Consider the following 19,591-nt stretch of genomic DNA (forward strand, 5'->3'; position numbering starts at 1 on the left):
CTAGAATAAGCCTCCAGGCAAACAGCTACAATAGCCTATAAGCTCCAAAAATCACTTACTTCTACTTAATACTGTGAGAAAAGTCTTTATTTCTATTATCCCTAAAGATGGTCTATCCTTACATTTAGATTTATGTCAGTCTGAAAGGATGGGCTCTTGTAGTCTACGTTTCAGCAATCTTATGCAGTTGTCAACATAGACAACATTTAACTGTGGTTAAATAGGTAGGGGCATTTTGTGATTTCTTATTCATGTCATCTAGTCTCCATGACATCTGGACAGACATATATGGTTTTTCATCAAACATCGGCCGAGTTTTTATTATGGCTTCACATTTTATTGTCCATTCAGAGACCAACACAAATTCATTTAGTGATCATTTATTTCATAATTTAAAAAAATCAATTCATTACAGCACATTTTTCCAGGTCCTTCCTTAAAGAGGTTGCAGCAGTAACGTAGCTCATACAGTAAACCTGCAGCAAGTCAGTGCATATACAGTAAATAATGACTTTGATTTAGAATGAATTAAAATAAACAGAATTTATTAATATTCTTCATTGATAAACAATAACCTACTATCAATAAATATAAAACAAATATACTAAATTGTAAAACATTCAGTGGGTGCAAGCAACTGATTGTCTATGAGGTAAAGATGAGATACGTCTTCTGAAGATCACCTTAAAAAGTGGAGGGGAATTTGGCATTTTGCTGACATCTGAAGGGTGGCACACTTGTAGTCACATGGTAGACATCACTTCCAATGTCTCCTGGTTTAATGACACCAACAGCTTCAGGTTGTCTTTGCATTCTTGGGCCAGACTGTGGTTGTAACTGTCCTGACTCACAGACAGGAAGTGGCCCTTCTCTGCCAGAGAGTCGCCCTCAGAAAGCTCAGGGCTCTCAGATAAATGGGCAGAAGCTGGTTGGGTACATAGTTCATCCACAGAACGGCCCCACTGGTTCTCCTGTGCCTGGATGGTTGCATGCTCAACAAGCCCTTGTTCAGTTTTCAGTAACTCACTGGCTAGCTTCAGTGCGCAGCTAGCAGTCAGAGATGGTGGGTATTTGTTGAAAGCATAGTCTGCCAGACTCAACTCGCACACCTTACGTGCAAGGTTGCTGCACTGCCCGCGTCTTTTTGTGTCTGGATTCCTTCTTGCAAACCTGTCACCACCTGTGTTCTCAGACACAAGCTGGGCAGCCTCAATGCAGTTGGTGTAATAGCTCAGGAAAAAGGCCAGGTTGGGTGCATCGAGGCAGAAGTTGAGACGGAGGAGGATGAGACACTCCAGGTTGCACAGCTGCTCCTTAGTGAAGGCATCACAGCAGAAGGACAAGAGGTGGCTGATCCGCGGTGAGCACACCTCCACCTGGGTGACACAGAGAAAGGGAGTGAGTTATATTGCGTGAAATCCAAAGTTGCAAACTATCTGTCTTAAGCATTTACCACACTCAAATGCACACCTGTTTACTGGCTAGGAGGAGGGCAGTTACACCCAGCAGCTGGAAGCAGTCAGCAGCCACCGGTGTGGATGCCAGGAACCTGTCCATGATGTTCACCGCCAGGCAGCAGCACTCAAAGGACAGACGGAAATGTTTGTTTACAGGGATGAGCCAGCTGACGAGCTTACACCGTGCCTCGGCAGTCAACTGAAGGTAAAACACAGAACTCGTTAGCATGAGCAGCAAATTTAAAGTAACAACCTACCTTGTTTTTAATAAATGAAAAAAGGAGGATTTTAGTGACAGTTAATAAAGATGGCATGTGTTTGTCCCCTTTTAGAAAAATATAAGACCTTTTCTGTAGCTTGCTACTGCAGGGTTTCACAAATGTTTTCATGTAATTGATCCCCAAGTATGCATGCATTCAGCCACTACTCATATGTTTCTTTAGTTCCACAATGACACGATTTTTGTGTCAATTTCAGGAGACATGAATTTTATTGACAACATATGGAGAGATATTCAGAGGTAGATAGTATAAACTATCTGATCTCTATTGGAATAGTTGGGGCCACCATAAATATAAATATAAATATATTTGGAAATATTGGCTGTGCCTTAAAACACCAAAAGCCAATGTTACCATTTAAGTCAGAGGTACAAATAAGCCATTATGTTAGATGACAAAATTTGATTTTTGGATTGCAGATGTTGTTCTCCTAATTAGTGTAAAATGTGAAAAGTAGGCAACATTTTTGGCAGGCAATAAATCAAAATTTTGGCAGGCATGTAGCCTAATTCATACAAAAGGTGGAAAAAATGACACATCTTTTCACATTTCTAATTCTGTGGTTTCCAATCAGTAACTGGCTACATTTCTCTGCCTGACCTAACACTGTATGAAGTGTCCCTATAGCCTACTTGTGGCTGGCGTGCCAAGCTTTTGCAGGGATGAAACTGCGCCTCTTTCTCTCTCTGGATCTTGTAACCGATGTCCCCATACTGGAGGTACCAGTTGGACAGCTGTCCTGCAGGAGGCTCGTCTGAACGGAGCGGGGACACATCTATCCGAGCCGGGGACGAAACCGGCGAGGATCCCAAGTCTTCCTCGAAACCGGAGTCACTCAACTTGGACGTGAGTGTCTGTTTTCTGTGCCGGGCGGTCTGCCGCTGCTGGACCGGTGTGAGCGCTTCTGTGGCAGGAGCTGCGCCGGTTGTCCGTCTCCGTTTGTGAACAGTCTCGGAGCCACATTCAGCGGTCACAAATGACACCATCTCCGGTCTCTCTCACTGGAGCCTAGGCTACCGGTCCGCTGGCTGTGTACTACTGAGAGGTCTTACACAGCAGCAGTCTGCTGGATGTTGGTTGAGGGTAATGGGAGTTCCGTCTGGTGACGTCAGTTTTCCCGGGGTCTTCCCCGCTCCTGCAGCTCACCTTTCTCCCGTCGCCCGGGCAACCGAGGCTAAACAATCATTTGTCCCATGTAGAAAGGAATTATCCTAAACCTTGACATAGCCTACCTGTTGCTGTCTGTAAAATAAATATATCCATACAAAAAGAATGTAAACGTTTTCATGTAATATATATATATATTACATTTCCCATGTCAAATGTCTCAGTATGTGTATTCACCAAATTGCTGTTTCGCTTGTGATATTGTATGTGAAATTGCTGTTTTCACACGTCTTATTTCACATGAAATAACGGGAAACCACATGTGCCTACATGTGCATTTTTCACATGTGAAATGGTGTTGTAAGCCTAGTTGCACATGTGATAAACATGTGAAATGGTGTTCCACATGTGAGGAATTAAAATGTAGGCCATTTGTCTGTAAGGGTCTATACGGGTAGCCTATTTCTTAGGCTATATGATTGTTTTTATACGAAAAATGTGTTATTGTTGTTATGATTGTGCAAAATTAAGGAACGTCTCAAAATAGTAGGCCTAACACATGAGAAACAACAGTGGAGATGGGTTATGTCATTGTTTATCCATAAGATAGCTCCAGTTTTAGTTTCAGAAGCTTTCCCACCTGACTTTGTTCTTTGTTTCAAATTGTCACCTAGATGCAGTTCATAATAATATAATAATATTTTATACTGTTAGAATGATTTTGTCTAATATTAAAAATTATTAGATTAGAGTGACCTGTCCTGTTTTTGCGGTGGGCGGAACTGGAACGCTGAAGACTACAAAACAGACAAGCCGTACGTCACCTTTCAAACTCCAGTGCAAGACAAGCGATCATGCCAAGTCAGACCTGAACAAGACTTCAAGTATGCCCTCTGTACACGAGAAAAAGGTATTTTAATGGCCGTAATGTTCTTTATGGGTAATTATCGCTGCCATATTACTGATGATTGTCTTTACCGCAGCTGCAGATTGAACAGTTTAACAAAAACTATAAAATAAACAGTTACGCTAGCTGTTGCTAGCTGGTTAGCTAGCTGTTAGGCGTCCTTGCTAATAAGCTAAATAGCAGGTAGCTAACAGTAACGTTAGCTGGGCTAGCTATATGTGGCGAGTTAGCGAACGTTAAATGTGGAGATTAACACTGATTTGTTGACGCTGTGTTATCTATACGCGTGATAAAGTTAAACGCCGTTCACTCGAGGAAGAGGAAGAAGTAACGTTAGAGGCAAATCAAATTGCAGCAGCTAGTAAGCTAGCTTACGCTAACACCATGACAGAACAATGTTAACGTTAGTTTGTCCACGGGGGTCAGATTTACAGCTTAGAACTGTCAACGTTCATAGCCAATAAAAGTCGGTTAACGGTTAACCGGACTTTGCAAAAGTCAGATAACTGTGAAACACGAGACTAAATTTACACAATTTATCGCCAGCTGTCAGTTGGTTCAGTTTAAGCAAGCGCTGAATTCGAATAGTGGCTGTCTTTTATTCAGCTGCAAAGTTCTGCAACAGTCCGGTCTGAGTTACATGACAAGCAGTGAAAGCTGTGAGCAATTGCAGCCAATGAAAGTATGCATATACTTTCAAGGAATACAATCTGCAGATGATCCTGTTGGCATACAGTTTGTGTCAAGGATGTTTTGATTACATAATGACTATTTCCATATTAACTGAACATTTCATCCTGCAGTTTTAGTTTAAGTGAACCATGGAAAACTCGGGCAGGCCTTACCGGGCTAGGCAAGGCGGCTGGGAGAGGGGAGCAGCAGCAGCAGCAGCAGACAAGGCAGAAAGCTGGAGGATCCAGGACCAGGGTCGAGGACAGAACTTCAGATCAGAGGGAGGTCAGCAGGGCAAGAACCAGGGAGGGCCCTACCGGGCCAGTCCCAAGAAGGGAGGACTGGGGCCCATGAGCTACTCCCCTGGTGGATTCAGAGGTGGTCACAGCCCCTCGCAGAAGGATGACCTCCGGTGGTTCTCAGGTCCTGAGAACAGTGGTGGGAGTCGAGAAGATAACTGGAGAGAACGTTCGCAGCAGCACTGGAGGAGGAGCAACCAGGGAGAAGGTGCAAAGGAGGACAGTGATGGCAGTGCTCATACATCAGGTGAGGATTTGGAAACCAGACTCTGGGGAAGGAGTGGAACACTTTTAGGATTATCCCCACCAAAAAAAATCCAGGGCAGTCTCCCTAAGGCCACGGTCTCAATGGACACCTTTTAAAAATGGGGTACACCCCCACCCCCATATTTACTCTCCTACAATTGCGATCCTGATCACAGCGATGTAGTCTATATTAAAATCTGGCTTGAGTCTGACTGTAAGAACTGGCTGTGCTCCATCATCCATGACATATAGCTACACATTACTGGTTGCCACTATCTCCACGAAAAACAGTCAACATATTTTTGACACATGTATTTCTTCTTTCCAAAGGGAGAAGACGGAGAAACAGAAACAAGAAGAAAGCTTTTGCTGAAGAGAATAGGGGCCTTGAAGAGTCCACACTCTCAGCCACAGAGCTGCGCAGCCTACGGCAGGCAGAGAAGCGGCTTAACAGAGATGAGATCTACTGCCTGAAGAAGGTACAGGCTCTCAGTGTTGTCGTAGCCCAAATATACAGCCTTATGTATATTTGCTTTAGAGCTGCAATGATCTATTAATCATTTCAGTCATTTTTTTAAAGCAAAAATGCTGAGAAAATGTAATATTTTTGGTTATTGGACAGTTGGTCAGACAAAACAAGGCATTTTTCTCTATTTTCTGAAGTTTTATAGACCACTCGATTTTTAATTGAGGAAATAATCAGCAGATTAATCAATAATTAAAATAATTGTTAGTTGCAGCCCAAATTTGCTTTGATATGTCTTTTTATTGTAGGTAAACCTGACAAGGCATGATTTCTGGAGTTGTTTCAGTGAAGCATTATTTGATTATGTTTAGGATTTAAGAACATTCATAAGAGTATAATTATTGCAGCTGTTGTCTGATGTCTGTGCTTTCCTCCTTTATTTTGTTTTAATTTGCTTCAGAGGTCCCACAGCAACCCTGGTGCACTGTACACCTGTGCTCTGTGTGATGTTCTCCTGGAATCTGTGTCTGATGCTTACAGGCATATCAGAGACAAACGGCACAAGAAGAAGGCCAGGGTGAGGGGTGAAAAAAAAAATAAAAAAAGCAACATCGCCATTTACATGAATACAGTAAATGTGTAGACAGATGATACTACTATACCGTCCTTGTACAGTAATAGTCTTAATGCATTAAAAACTTGGATTAACCCCTATTTGCTTGTGTGTTTATGTGTTTATAGGAGAGGCAAGAGCAGGTGATGCTGACTGAGATTCTGCCTCCTGGTCCAGAGCAGATCAGTGCAGTGAGTGCTGCATTAGAGGCTGTTGTCAAAGAACATGGGCTGAATGACCAGGATGTTGAGAGGAGACAATGTGTTGTCTCCATCATGCAAGACCTCCTTCTGTCCGTCCTGCCTGGTAAGTTTCCTAAAGATGAAATATTAGTTTGTTGACCGATACGTGACCTAAATTCCTCATTATGGTGATATTGCTTTGTAGCAGACAGGCTGCTGGCTCTTATGCTTAACATCAGTTGATTATGTGAGTTATATGTTTTAATGTTCAATAACATTATTTTTTCTCTCTTTCTCTCATCTGTAGAGATCAGGCTCAGGCTATATGGATCATCTTGCACTAAGTTTGGATTTAAGGATTCTGATGTCAACATTGACATTCAGTATCCACCTCATGTGAGTAGCCTAGTGTGAGTTTGATGGTGTGAATACTGGGTTGTTGTGTGTTTTTTTTTTTTTTTTTTTTTTTTTTTGGTGTATGTGTGTGTGTTTTTAATTGGGATTTCTCACTCATAACATATTTGAGGTTCAGGATAATTCATATTGGTGATAGATATTTAGAATGAATCAGCTTGAGTATGACTTCATGGCAGCCTTTTAAAGGGAGAACGAGTAGGATTTGTCGGTTGCGGTTTGTAAACACAACACAAAATGATTCTAAGCTCAAACTCAGCACTACAGACCTCAAGGGTAATTTTCTCAAAAAAGTTATTTGCATTGGTTGATAGTAGGACTTGTGTGTACATACACTGCTTGTATGCACACTGCTAGCAACAATTTTTTGAACGTTACATTTGTTGTAATGGAAAAGCCAATACTTTAGCAAGCTAATGAAGCTAACCCCCGACACCTACCTGTCCAACAGAAAACAAGCCAACTCCACATCCCTCTTCATCCTCATCCTCTCCTTCAGTGCTCACCAGCAGGTGAAAGCCAACCCCAGATTCACTCTCGTTTTGGAACGAGCTTTGTCTGCTTGGCGTTTCACCTCGCTATATTTGCGTGTCCGCAATTTTCATAGCTTCCTCTTGGCTGCGTGCTTACAATCTGGCACCTAGCCGCCATCACACCCTGCGCGCTGTTATTGGATGAGGGCTACACACCCACTGCCCAAAGGTTGACACCCAGAAATATCCCGAACATCGCAAAATAAAAATAAAAAATACAGGCAGAGGGCAGTCTCTGCAGATACAGACCACCACCACACACTCCTAGGTCATAAGTGATGATTGAGAGGGACTATTTTTTGTCTGAATCTATACATTGTTTTTAGGAAAATCCTACTCATTCTGCCTTTTACGTAGAGAAGGGGACAGTTATGACATTATGGTTGGCAAAATATTTCCATTGCAATTATTTTGTGTTCGTTATATTATAAACTTTAATGGTGATTGTTTTGTGGATGTTGTTTGTAGGACACACCACATTCATATGTCCTTTTTTTTTTATATTGTATTTATGTTGTATGAAGGCTTTGAAATGGAATGTATTCACAGATGCATCAGCCAGACGTCTTGTTGTTGGTCAAGGAGAGCCTCTCTATGAGCCGTGAGTCACCTCGCCACCTCTTATTCATTTAACTGCAAGATTTGTTTTCCTTGTTAAGAAATTCCACCATAGAAAAGTCAGTCATGTGCTGGATTGTCATGGAGGTTTTAAATGTAATGTCTTGTTGTGTCCTCAGCTCTCTACGTTGAGCTGGAAGCTGATTTTCATGCCAGGGTGCCTGTGGTCATCTGCAAAGAGGAAAAGAGGTGGGTATCTTTGACAGTTGTTCAGTTACTGGGTTATTTGAATGACATATTTATGAGTTAAACTCTATGATTTAGAGAATCTCTGAAGTCATTATCTCTGACATATTCAGGTTGATCATTAATCAAGACATTATGAAACAACCAGAATGGGTTTTCTTACATGCAAAGAGAGAGGAAAAAAAGACAATTTCTCATATCAGGGTTACATTACCACATGCACAAGACCAGTAAACCACTAATGAACTGTTACTTTTCTCAACAGTGGCCTGATCTGCAAAGTGAGTGCAGGGAATGAAAACGCATTCCAAACCACCTCCTATCTTTCTGCTTTATCCAGCTGTGAGCATCTCCTCCTCCCACTGGTTTTGGGCCTCAGACGCTGGGCCCAGGTATGTTTCTAGTTGAGACCCTTACCTGTTGCTCACATTAGCCAGGCAACTAGTAAAAGGACCTCAGTATGCCTAAATTGTCTTTGTAAAACATTTTGTTTTCAACGTGTTGTTTCTGCTTCTGGCTTAGATCTGTGTGATCGACCGTGCAGAAGAAGGTGGGCTGCCACCGTATGTCTTTGCCCTCATGGTTATCTACTTCTTACAGCAGCGCAAAGAGTCCCTCTTGCCTACCTACCTGAAACAAGAGGTATGTGTTTCTTTTCATCTTGAGCCTTGAATGAACTATACAGTATTCATTTCAGTATTGGTCCTGGGTAGTTGATTTCAATTGAAACTAATCTAATCATCTGGTTGTCTTTAGATTAAGGTGTTTTCACTCAGCAGGCTGTCAGACTTCAATCTCATGCATGTAGAGGATGGATATTTACACTGGGCTTACACCCCTTCCTCCAAAGAGTCATCACAGCCAGCAGAGGGCTCCTGTATAAAGGGAAAGGTAATCATGAAGACACACATGTAGTTGTTTTGTCTGAGTGTGTGTTGGGTCCTTATTTTTGGCAGTTTGATATATTGCTTTATGATTTTTAATGTGCTTTTCCTATATCAGATGCTTTCTTTTTATTTTATTTTTCATCACAGTGAAAAAAAACAAAACTTGGACTTACATCATCTGCAGTATCAGAAGGTTCTATCATTCTGAACATCCTGCCTAGGTTTATTTGTGTCAAAGTTAATTGATTTGTCATGCTCCATCACTCAAAATACATTAGAAGGCAACCAAAACACAGCAAATGGTTCCTGAAGAAAAGATTGATTGTGTTGATGTTTAATGAGGGAAAAGGAAAATGTGTTGTTTAAATAGAATTTATATTTAAAAGAAAATCTGGCAAACAGTCATGTATGCTTTTGGAAACTGGTAGTTGTGTGTGTGCCTGTGTGTGTGCCTGTGTGTGTGTGTGTGTGTGCCTGTGTGTGTGTGTGTGTGTGTGTGTGCCTGTGTGTGTGTGCCTGTGTGTGTGTGCCTGTGTGTGTGTGGGTGTGGTTTAGAAGAGGAGCAAAGGTATGCATAAATGGTCTTTCAATCCACTATCCTAACTACTACCTGAAAGTATGTGATATATTTCTGTGCAGGTTCCGCTGGTGTTTCAGAGCCCTCACCCACCTGTGGAAGTTGGGCTTCTCTGGGTTGAAATGCTTCGCTTTTACTCACTGGAGTTCAACATGGCTGACAATGTGATCAGTGTGCGGACCAGTGCTGTCCTCTCCAGAGAGATGAAAGACTGGCCGAAGAAACGCATTGCTGTGGAGGGTCAGAAGCTTTCTCATTTGTAGTACGGATTTGAAAGTGTTTGCTTTTGGGTACTGAAAAAATCACACATACTTTCATGCACTGATGCTTTTGTAAGTGAAAAGGATCACAGGGAAAATGAATTCTATTGTCACTCTCATGTCTTGGTTAGTTTTGACTAGTGTTGTTTTAACAATACCCAGAGTTAGTGGACCTACGCCCAGGTTGAAACAAACAAACAAGCAACAATGAAATGCCACTTTTGCAATTCCATATTCAAAGTTTATTTCCGTCTCAGCCATTAATGGACATGTTAATACAGTTGATTTTGTCGGTGGTATTTTGTTGATAGGCTGACTTGCTGTTAAGTAGTACTGAAAAGCTCCAAATGCCATCCAACCAAAGATTTGTTAGTATAAGTCTATTAGCTTTTTAAATGATGAGCATAGTCACATTTATGTTGAATACATAGAGATTAATTACTCTTACATGGTTTAACCTCTAATGTCTCTGTTTCTGTGTTCAGACCCATTTGCAGTGAAGAGAAATGTGGCCCGCACGTTGAACAGCCAGCAAATGTACGAGTACATCCTCCACTGCCTCAAAACCACATACAAGTACTTTGCACTGCCACTCAACACACCAGCTGCTAGTCACAAGACAGAGGCACAGCGTGGACCCATTAAAGGGGCAAAGGCTAAGGCTTTGAATGAAGATATTGTGTCAGATTTCAGTCAGCTCAGCATTCACTCACAACATGCAAATCAACCTAAAGCTGTAGAAAATGGTCCTGAAGACTCTGATTGCATTATTGAAGAAGAGGAGGAAGTTGAAGACTACAGTGACTCCGATGAAGAGAGAGAGAAGGAAAAAGTGGACCTGGGCAAAAGCAGTCTCTCTGAGGATGAGGAGGATGAGGATGTAGACATTGATGTGGACACACATGACAGACACCACTTGGACAGCTTCACCACAGAAGATGAGGAGATTTTCCCAGTGGATGAGATCTCAGGGGAGGAGCTTTTGTCTGATGAGGAAGGTCCAGATTTGGATACACCTGGTTCAATTGATGAGGAAGAGGAGGTGGAGTTGGCACCTGTGAGCCTCTCACCTACATCTTTAGAGGATACAATTAAAGATGAAAGCCCAGAAAATAAAAACCAAAAACAGAGGCAACTGTCCTATGAGTTCACCAGGCAAGCTTTCACCAGAGGAAAAGTAAGTATAGCCTCATGTTTCTTTTCACTTTACATGTAATATTTGAGTAGTTCTTTGGAAAGCAAGGTTCTGAATGTTTAAAGTACTCAGAAATGTGTTTTTCTTATGTTTAAGTCCCCTAAAATGTCAGTCACTGCCAGTTACAAGCTAACAAACAACATAAACGAATAAAAGATGCTAACCACACTTACCATTCTGATAAGTCTGCTAGTCGACGATTTTGGTGCACAATAGACTCCTCATCTCACTCGCACCACTCTCTGACCATGGATGTATGTCTCTCATTCACATCCATGCTCTCAACGGCACAGGTCTAATGTGCAGCATTGGTGTGTGGGGCATTCAGACATCCAGAATTTGTCAATGAGGGAGAAAGATTAGATGTGCTTCCAGCCTTTTTTTTTTTTTTTTTTTTTTTTTTTTTTTTTTTCAAGAGTTTAGCAGAGTATTTTTACATACTTTTAAAACATGTCTGGAGGGGAAATTTAAGAAAAAAAACAACAAATTTCAAGCTTAAGTGAAGGTTTTAAAGTTATGTGTTAATGATTTTGGTTGTAGGTGACTGTAAGTTAAACTAGACAAGACATTGTGTGAAATTGCTTATGTACATCATCTTTCCTTTGAATCTCTTAGTCACACCTGGTCGTGTGCAGCTTGTGCAAGCGTGATGGACATCTGAAGAAAGACTGTCCGGAAGATTTCAAGAAAGTGCAGCTGGATCCTTTGCCGCCAATAACGCCAGAGTTTCTCAGTGTCCTTGACAAAGTCTGTGAGCAGTGCTACAGTGAGTATTATGTGATTGCATAAGCATTTGGGTCCGAGGTAATTTCATTAACGGCAATGAAATATGTCACCTACCTGTATTTTGTTAACTTCAAATGTATAAAATTTGCCAGTTTTGCTTTAAGCCAATGTTGAAAAGTTAAGAGGTATCACAAGTGAAATGCCATTACGAAAGTAAGAGCATTACCTTTTGGTATTTTTTTTTCTTTTTATACAAAAAATGGTTAAATTCAATTAAAATAAGCTTTGAAGGCAATTGGTTCGATTTATCTTTTACATGTTGCATAAACATATTGAATGAACAGTGGGGCTCGTGTGAGAACATTTCCATATTCTTCTCCTAAATCTCTTTTTTTTTCCTGTGAGGTTTGATTATTTGAGTGCTCCAAGTTTGATTCAGCAAACTCTTGATTGCACAATATTACTTGTTTCAACTTGATGAATGCCATCTGTTCATGAGTAGTTGTGCATTTGTGAGATTTAAACATTAGCATAAATGATGCCCTCAAGTTTCTATAGAATGCTTAAAAAATTTTTAAAAAAAAAGTCACTTAACAAATGTACCAGTGTCAGTAGTTGCTTTTGGGGTAACTGAAAACATTTAAACACATTACAGCTGTCACTGACGTGTTATCAGAGCAATACTGTGTTAAAAATAAAGAGATGGTTTAACATGAATTTAGATGAAGAAATGTCTCTCTTAAAGCAGCGCAGTTCCTGACTTGGATTGGGGGGGGGCATCATTACAGTTTGGGGAAATCATTAAAATGAAGTGTATGACTTTGGTCAGATCTGAGTATGGGTCTGTTTCCTTTTTAGCTGACTTCGCCCCAGATGAACTGGAAGTGGGTGTAAGAGAGCACATCCTTCAAGACCTGGAGATCTTTGTCAGACGACAGTTTGCTGGTGAAGTAAACCGCCATCTTCACTGTTTAGCAACTTTAAAACTTAAACTAGCATAGTAATGCATGATATTGCATTGTATTGACTTGCCCCTTAACCACTAAGATGTTAGAACAGAGTGCACATTTATGATGATACTGACAAATCATGTTTTTGTGATGGACAGGAGCTCAACTAAAACTATTTGGATCATCCAAAAATGGCTTTGGCTTCCGACAGAGTGACCTAGACATCTGTATGGTGCTGGAGGGGCGGGACACCATAGATGTAAGTTATCTTTTTATCTTATTGCAAGGTTTATTTGCTTACAGTCACCTAAGAAGGCTTTCATCTGTCATTGTGGTCAGGTATGCTGTTGTCTAGCATAAGCCTTCTTTGCCTATTTTCAAATTTCTTGTACCGCACTTCTGTGAGTTTTGTTTATTGTTGGATTGATGGAAAAGATTTATGTGTTGGTAGTCAGTGTTTCTGCTACAATCATTTGGCATTAAATGACATTCTGAGGCATTTGTAGTTATTGGTAATAGTGATTTGTTAGTGTAATTGATTGCAGTCTCCTAATCCATAAATTATAATTCGGTTCATGAATTTCTTCCATAGGATGTTGACTGCATCAATATAATTGAAAGCTTGGCAAGACTGATGAGGAAACATCCAGGTTAGTAATAAGCCAAGGCAGTTTTATTTATGTAACCTAAGATCACAAATTTCCCTCAAATGACTTTACAATCTGTGCAGCAGGCGACACCTAACAAGCCCGGCCAAGTAAAGCTAATGGTCAAATAATAGTTAATCCGATAATTTGACAAATTCCAAAGTAAGATGTAGAGTAAAAATGTATAAAATGTAAATGCATCCCTTTTTAACCTGTTTCCACATCTGCACCCTGTCACCAGTTCTGAAGAACATCCTGCCCATCACTACAGCAAAAGTACCCATCGTGAAGTTCTACCATGTTCGCACCGGCCTGGAGGGAGACATTAGCCTCTACAACACTCTGGTACGCCCCAACTTAATTTTGTCTCAAATTGGCTGTTGAATAACTTATATCGTCATGCTTTAAGACAAACATCAAACATTTTCCCTTTCAGGCCCTGCACAACACACACCTGCTAGCTTCGTATGCTGCCATTGACAGGAGAGTGAAGATCCTCTGTTACGTCATGAAGGTTTTTGCCAAGGTGAGTCTGCTCACAGCTAAGGTGTCTTTGTATGTCTCCAGTGTCATATGATACTGTATATTTATATTGCATTGCCGTATTACCATATTTATTTTTATCCCATTACAGATGTGTGATATTGGGGATGCTTCACGTGGCAGCCTCTCGTCCTACGCTTACACCCTCATGGTGCTGTTCTTTCTCCAGCAGAGAAACCCACCAGTTATCCCTGTGCTGCAGGAGGTACAAATGACGTGTTTTATAAAAAAAAAACAAAAAAAACCCAAAAGGTTCAAACTTTGTTTCTTTGAATTTCTGGTTTAGGATTAAACTATCCCAGAAACTATATTTTTATCTCTCCTGTCTAAACAACCTTTTAATTTAAACATGTAAAAGCAAACTAAGATTGACCTTACATAATCTCTGTTCTTGCCCTCCGAAAACCCAGTTTTTACTCAAAATTTTCTCTATGATTTTGATATTTTACATTCCAAACACCACCTGGTTGGGGGCCTTTTCGGAGCTATAAAGATTAATTTATTACTTAAATAGATTTCACTTTGTAGTATATATTTTATTTATTTATTTTTCCATTTGGGATGTTGAGTTATCTAATAGCAACTTTCTATGTAGACAGACAATATTATATTCCCAAGTGTACAAATACACTTCTCTCAACTGTTGTTTGTTGCAGATTTATGATGGAAAGAAGCCAGAGGTGCTAGTTGATGGCTGGAACGTGTACTTCTTTAATGACTTAAAAACGCTGGTGAGCATTTTGTAGTTTTACATATTGTGTGCGAGTGCTCCTGTAAACATTTTAGTGAATATGCATGTCACACCGTGTCTTAATAACACGTCCATCTTCACGTCGTCTTCCACCTGCAGCCCAGTCGCTGGCCACAGTATGGGAAGAACACTGAGACGGTGGGGGAGCTGTGGCTTGGCCTGCTCCGCTTCTATACCGAGGACTTCGACTTCAGAGAGCATGTTGTCTGTATCCGTCAGCACAGCCGCCTCACCACCTTCAACAAGCAGTGGACGTCCAAATACATCGTCATTGAAGGTCAGCTTTTGTGACAAACTCTGGGTCCAGACTTGTACAATAAAAAGATAAATAGATAACACAAAACACAGAAGCATGTAAGGATTTTTCCACTGGGTAGAAGCAACAGATTGTTGTGTCCGGGTTTAAAGTAATCACCTATTCAACAACACAGGTTGTCAAACTTATTGTTTTGGTACTTTGGGAATCTTTATTATATGCTGCTGTCCATCCATCCATCAAATGCATATCACTCTTAATGATCAGCATAGTTGGATTGTTTTCTGAATCACAATGACTGTGAATGGCTGCTTGTAAATATTTTTCATTGTTGTTCTCTTCTGTTACAGATCCGTTTGACCTGAATCATAATCTCGGTGCTGGTCTGTCCAGGAAAAGTACGATTATTTCTGTCTGTTTTTATATGTCTTCTCTTGTCTCATTGCCTTTTGTTTTTGCCTCTTTATTTTTCTGTCTTTTCAAATGTATTTTCTTGTCTTCTCACATTTCCTTGTTGTCATCAAAACAGTGACTAACTTCATCATGAAGGCTTTCATCAATGGCAGAACAGTGTTTGGCACACCAGTCAAAGCTTTTCCTCCCGTGTACCCCAGTCAGATGGTTAGTAGTTGCTGTCTAAACACTCCATTTGCATATTGTGGTGGAATTATCTAAGCATTAAAATTGTGATTTGTCTTCATATTTCCCAGGAGTATTTCTTTGATCCTGAAGTTCTCACTGAGGGAGAAGTTGCTCCCAATGACCGCTGCTGCCGCATCTGTGGCAAGATCGGCCACTTCATGAAAGACTGCCCCTTGCGTAAGAAGTAGGTATAATCACAATACATGTCTGAATTTGTCACACTGTTAACTTACAGATAAATGTTAATCTGCACCATGGGTCAAGATACATGTTTGTATTTTATTGTGGATAATTTTGGCCCAGGTCCAAGCATAGAAGGGACTCGGAGAGAAGGCCGGAGCACCTGCGAGACAAAATGGATACAGCGGAGGACGGCAAGGATCAGGTCAAGTACAAGACTGAGCACTGGAGGAAAAGAGATGCACTGGAGATGCGCTGCTGCTACTTGTGTGGATCAAGTGCCCACATCAAAAGGGACTGTCAGCTGTACCGAAGCCCTGCAGGTTCACACAGAGTTTATTTTATTTAATTTAATTTTTTTAGTTGCATTGTTAAGCCCTTCCAAAAGATACTTCTTTGAACTCCATTGTAGAACTGGCAGTTTTGTTTCTTCTTCTTGTTACTTTCTATTACATTAAAAATATAAAGCACAAAAAGCTATTTTGCATTGACGTTATAATATAAATGGATGGAAGACGTCAGTTGCTTCCTGTTGAATCTTTAATTGTCATTTGGCAGGTAATGTGAAGATGGAAAGCTTTTCTTCCCCCTCTTCAGCCCACTTGAGGAATTTGAGAGAAAAGGAGAAACAGGTATGATCTCAGTTTTGTGACAGTCAATGAAAAATATTCTTTTAAAATGTGTTTTTCTGACACTGTGGTAGACAGCTATGTACACTGCTACACCTGTGCCCCTGTTTGTCTTCCTTTTTTCAGAGTTCACCCATACAAGAAGAGAAGAAGAAGAGAAAGCAACAAAATGTGATATTAAGTCCACAAGCAGGTATGTAAACTTAATGTACTTTTTGCTTCATTGGAAAAATGAAGTACTGTCCCAATGAAAGATTTAGCGCCTAATTGTCAGTGTCATAGTATAGCTGATTTAACATTTAATTTATTTAAAAATGTATTGTTTTATTTTAAATTACTTCCTGGAACATATGCTCCACCTCACCTATCATAAAAAAATGTATTTTTTCCCCCTTAAGGATGCAGCTTTCCCTTCAGTATACATTGTGTCTGCCCATGTTTGAATTATTTTTCCCCGTATGCCCAACCCCAACAACTTATTTGAACCAAAAATATGTTTATAATTTATGGAGACATGGTGTTCTGTATATTTTCTACAGAATAATTAGTCTTAGTAAAAACTGTTGACAGTGTTCTTGTGTATTTTGGGTCAACTGTCTTGTTTAGGGCTGGTGAGGAGAGTGAATGAGAGCAAGAAATATTTGCAACAGGTTCAGGTTCATCCATCTTTCTCTGGACTCTGGAGAGCACGCTTACTGATGTTTTGGCTAAAGTTTAGTATTTTGCTCATGTTTTTGTCTGTTATATTCTATACATTCCAAGAACATATCTTGTGAGTGATCATACTTGTAACCTGAAATGATTTTGTGCAATTAAAGCAGCAAATAAATCAAGTACAGCGGTCAGTTTATCAGGATGAGGCAATCTGCTCTGTTTTGTCATTTAGCCTGATAAGAGAGGTAGTGTTTACATTACAAAAGTGTGCCAGTGTAGGTAAAAAAAAAAAAAAAAAAAAATGTTTTGGAGTAAATTTTGACAATTGCATTCTGGTTTGTTTCAGGTAGTATAACCTGCCGAAATTTGGGTCGCTCTGGTCACAGGAAGAGCCCAGTGGAATAAGCAGCAGCTGTGGCTACACAAAATCACAAAGTTCTACTCTTGTCCAGGCAGACAGCAACCCAAAGTCCAGAGATCCTTAAATCCGAATGGGACTTCTGGGCCAATGGGAGCCCGTTAAAGCCAAAGCCAGGACGCCTTGACTTGAAGCCAAATAGGGCCTTTTTATGTGTGTGTGTCCCCCGCCCCTCCAAAGTGCTCCTCCTCAGAGGAGCTTTTTAAAGCTTTTTTTCATTTTAACAAGACAAGCCATTATGCATGCACCTCATGTCTTTGTTTACCTACACTGCCAGTCAAGTTGTTTTAAATTCATTACATTTCAAGCAATGCCATTACAGATTCAGTGTGAAATCAAAAAATGTGTCTGTTACAAGACTAACAGTAAATAGCTTAGTGATCACCATAATAAGGTATCTTTTGCAGGCAACATACTATATATTTGTCTTTATACTTGATGTTAACACTCTTCGACACTGCATAGGCACAACTGTCCTTACAGTAAGGTAAGACCTAGTGTTTGTATAAACACTAACACGGCTTTAAGACGAATGGACATGGCGATGGCATGTTATGTTGTCTGCTACTGAAAGTGACTTGAGATGTGTTAAAATCAAGGTCAAAGCCATTTCAAATTAAACCAAAAAGTCACTTATCAGTTAACTTATTCCTTATTTTATAATTACAAGGTTTTTAGGATGAATTCACAATTATGTTTGAGATTTTACCCAAAAAAATTACAATGTAGGTTGTCCAAAAACTTTTGAATGGCAGTGTATTTTTCATAATGGCCAGGATCTTTTTTTAATAGAATTTCTTTTAAATCCTGTTTAATTTGTCCTCTGCACTGACGTCCCATCAGTCCATCTCTCCTTCAGGCTTGAAAGCAGCTCTACCTACAGTATGTCTCTGTGTGTTTGTGTCTCTGTGTTAGAGAAACCACCCTGTAGATATCTTTCCAGGATCAGTTTTATTTTTTGAGACTGCTGATCTACCCCTATTTCATAGATACATACTGCCTTTAAATGTGAACGGTAGGACAGTAAAACTGAACTGAACCGCTAACCCTGGCCCATATCTGTTTCCACACATTCTAGGAAGGGTCATAACTATATTGCAAGAATATATAGTTGAGAAAGTTGAGCAAAATGTTTCATGCTTGCACTCAGTGGTAAGGTTTTGGAAAAAAAAAACAATCATCTGGTCCAGCTGATTGCATACACTGCTGCAAACACTGTTGGCTTATTCGTAAATTAGAGGTAATCTCAGTTCAATGGAGAGATAAATATATTTATTTGCCACAAAGGTTTCATTTTGTTGTAATGGTGCCACAGATTGGTAGCTGCACTGTGAGGGTCCACACCCTTAAATTATGTTGCTGCTAGTTGTCATAAAGACCTGCTTATCAACTTCATATATGGACTGTCTGGCTTTATTGTTGTCCTAATATGGCTGAATTTTATAAAAACAAATGTAGTGTTGATGGTATTGTAATCAGATTTCTCATTTTAAAGTAGCTTTGTTTTAATGCCAGCCTTATTGCATATCTTTTTTGTTGGACTCAAATGGGAGGTTTAGTTTGTTATTAAGGAACCCCGATCCTGCCAGGAAAGGTTGTGCTGCAATCCATTTTGTGTCTCAAAGAATTCATTAAACAGAAATCAAACACCAGTGTGGAATACTTCTTTGAAAATGTTATTTTTCAAAACAATGTATAGATATCAAACTGCATTTATAAAACACCAAAGTCAGCTGTCTATCTAGGTATACTGGAGTTTCTCCATGGTACATTACATACTGCAAAACCCATAGGTGTGACCAGAAACTGTTGGCAACTTAAGTGGCATTAGTGATGTGTGAGTCCTATAATAGAAGTGGCAGCTGAAATTATGGATGGATAGTTAACTATGTTTTCCCAATTTCTCTATGCTTAATACATTTTAGCCAATATAGTAGTTGCTAAACACAACAACGGTACTATTAATATAGTATTTTACAAGAAACTGGACTTGCTGTGTGTAATTACACATTTTATTATTTATAATTCTGTTAGTAAAATTCAGGAATATTAAATCAGTCCACCCTGCTCGCTAGATGTTGTGTTTTTGTTAAGATCTTTGCAATAAGACTGTGTGCCACACAAAATAGAGCCCAGTAGAGCTGAAAGTTAATTATTGGCCTTGGAAACCGTGGTTTGGCCAACAAAGCTGATTGATGTTAATGTGGTTGAAAGTACTGGAAAACTAGTAAGTGTACCTTGAGTTCATTTTTGTCCAATAATTTTTTTCAAAGTAATAAATTAGACAAGAAGAAT

General features: G+C 39.9%; 2 protein-coding genes across 2 annotated transcripts; one reads left to right on the forward strand and one right to left on the reverse strand.

Annotated features, from left to right (window-relative positions):
• Positions 1-364: 364 nt before the first annotated feature.
• Positions 365-3,678, reverse strand: LOC122875871 (cyclin-O). The gene is made up of 4 exons (XM_044195488.1): positions 3,602-3,678; positions 2,371-2,980; positions 1,471-1,656; positions 365-1,376 (listed from the first exon to the last, which is right to left on the reverse strand). The coding sequence occupies exons 2-4, from the start codon at positions 2,722-2,724 to the stop codon at positions 744-746; spliced, it is 1,173 nt and encodes a 390-aa protein (XP_044051423.1). The 5' UTR covers positions 2,725-2,980; positions 3,602-3,678; the 3' UTR covers positions 365-743.
• On the forward strand, positions 3,621-18,948 carry tut7 (terminal uridylyl transferase 7). The gene is made up of 29 exons (XM_044195487.1): positions 3,621-3,755; positions 4,556-4,970; positions 5,300-5,448; positions 5,896-6,012; positions 6,177-6,354; positions 6,538-6,626; positions 7,727-7,778; positions 7,915-7,984; positions 8,247-8,373; positions 8,504-8,623; positions 8,738-8,872; positions 9,508-9,685; positions 10,191-10,882; positions 11,516-11,666; positions 12,485-12,571; positions 12,735-12,835; positions 13,169-13,226; positions 13,465-13,568; positions 13,660-13,749; positions 13,858-13,971; positions 14,423-14,497; positions 14,617-14,794; positions 15,124-15,171; positions 15,303-15,394; positions 15,484-15,599; positions 15,719-15,918; positions 16,154-16,227; positions 16,351-16,417; positions 17,225-18,948. Exons 2-29 carry the CDS (start codon positions 4,574-4,576, stop codon positions 17,281-17,283), a joined length of 3,918 nt encoding a protein of 1,305 aa, XP_044051422.1. The 5' UTR covers positions 3,621-3,755; positions 4,556-4,573; the 3' UTR covers positions 17,284-18,948.
• The last annotated feature ends 643 nt before the right edge of the window (positions 18,949-19,591 follow it).

This window comes from Siniperca chuatsi, linkage group LG5 (genome assembly GCF_020085105.1).
Source record: "Siniperca chuatsi isolate FFG_IHB_CAS linkage group LG5, ASM2008510v1, whole genome shotgun sequence".
NCBI lineage: Eukaryota > Metazoa > Chordata > Actinopteri > Centrarchiformes > Sinipercidae > Siniperca > Siniperca chuatsi.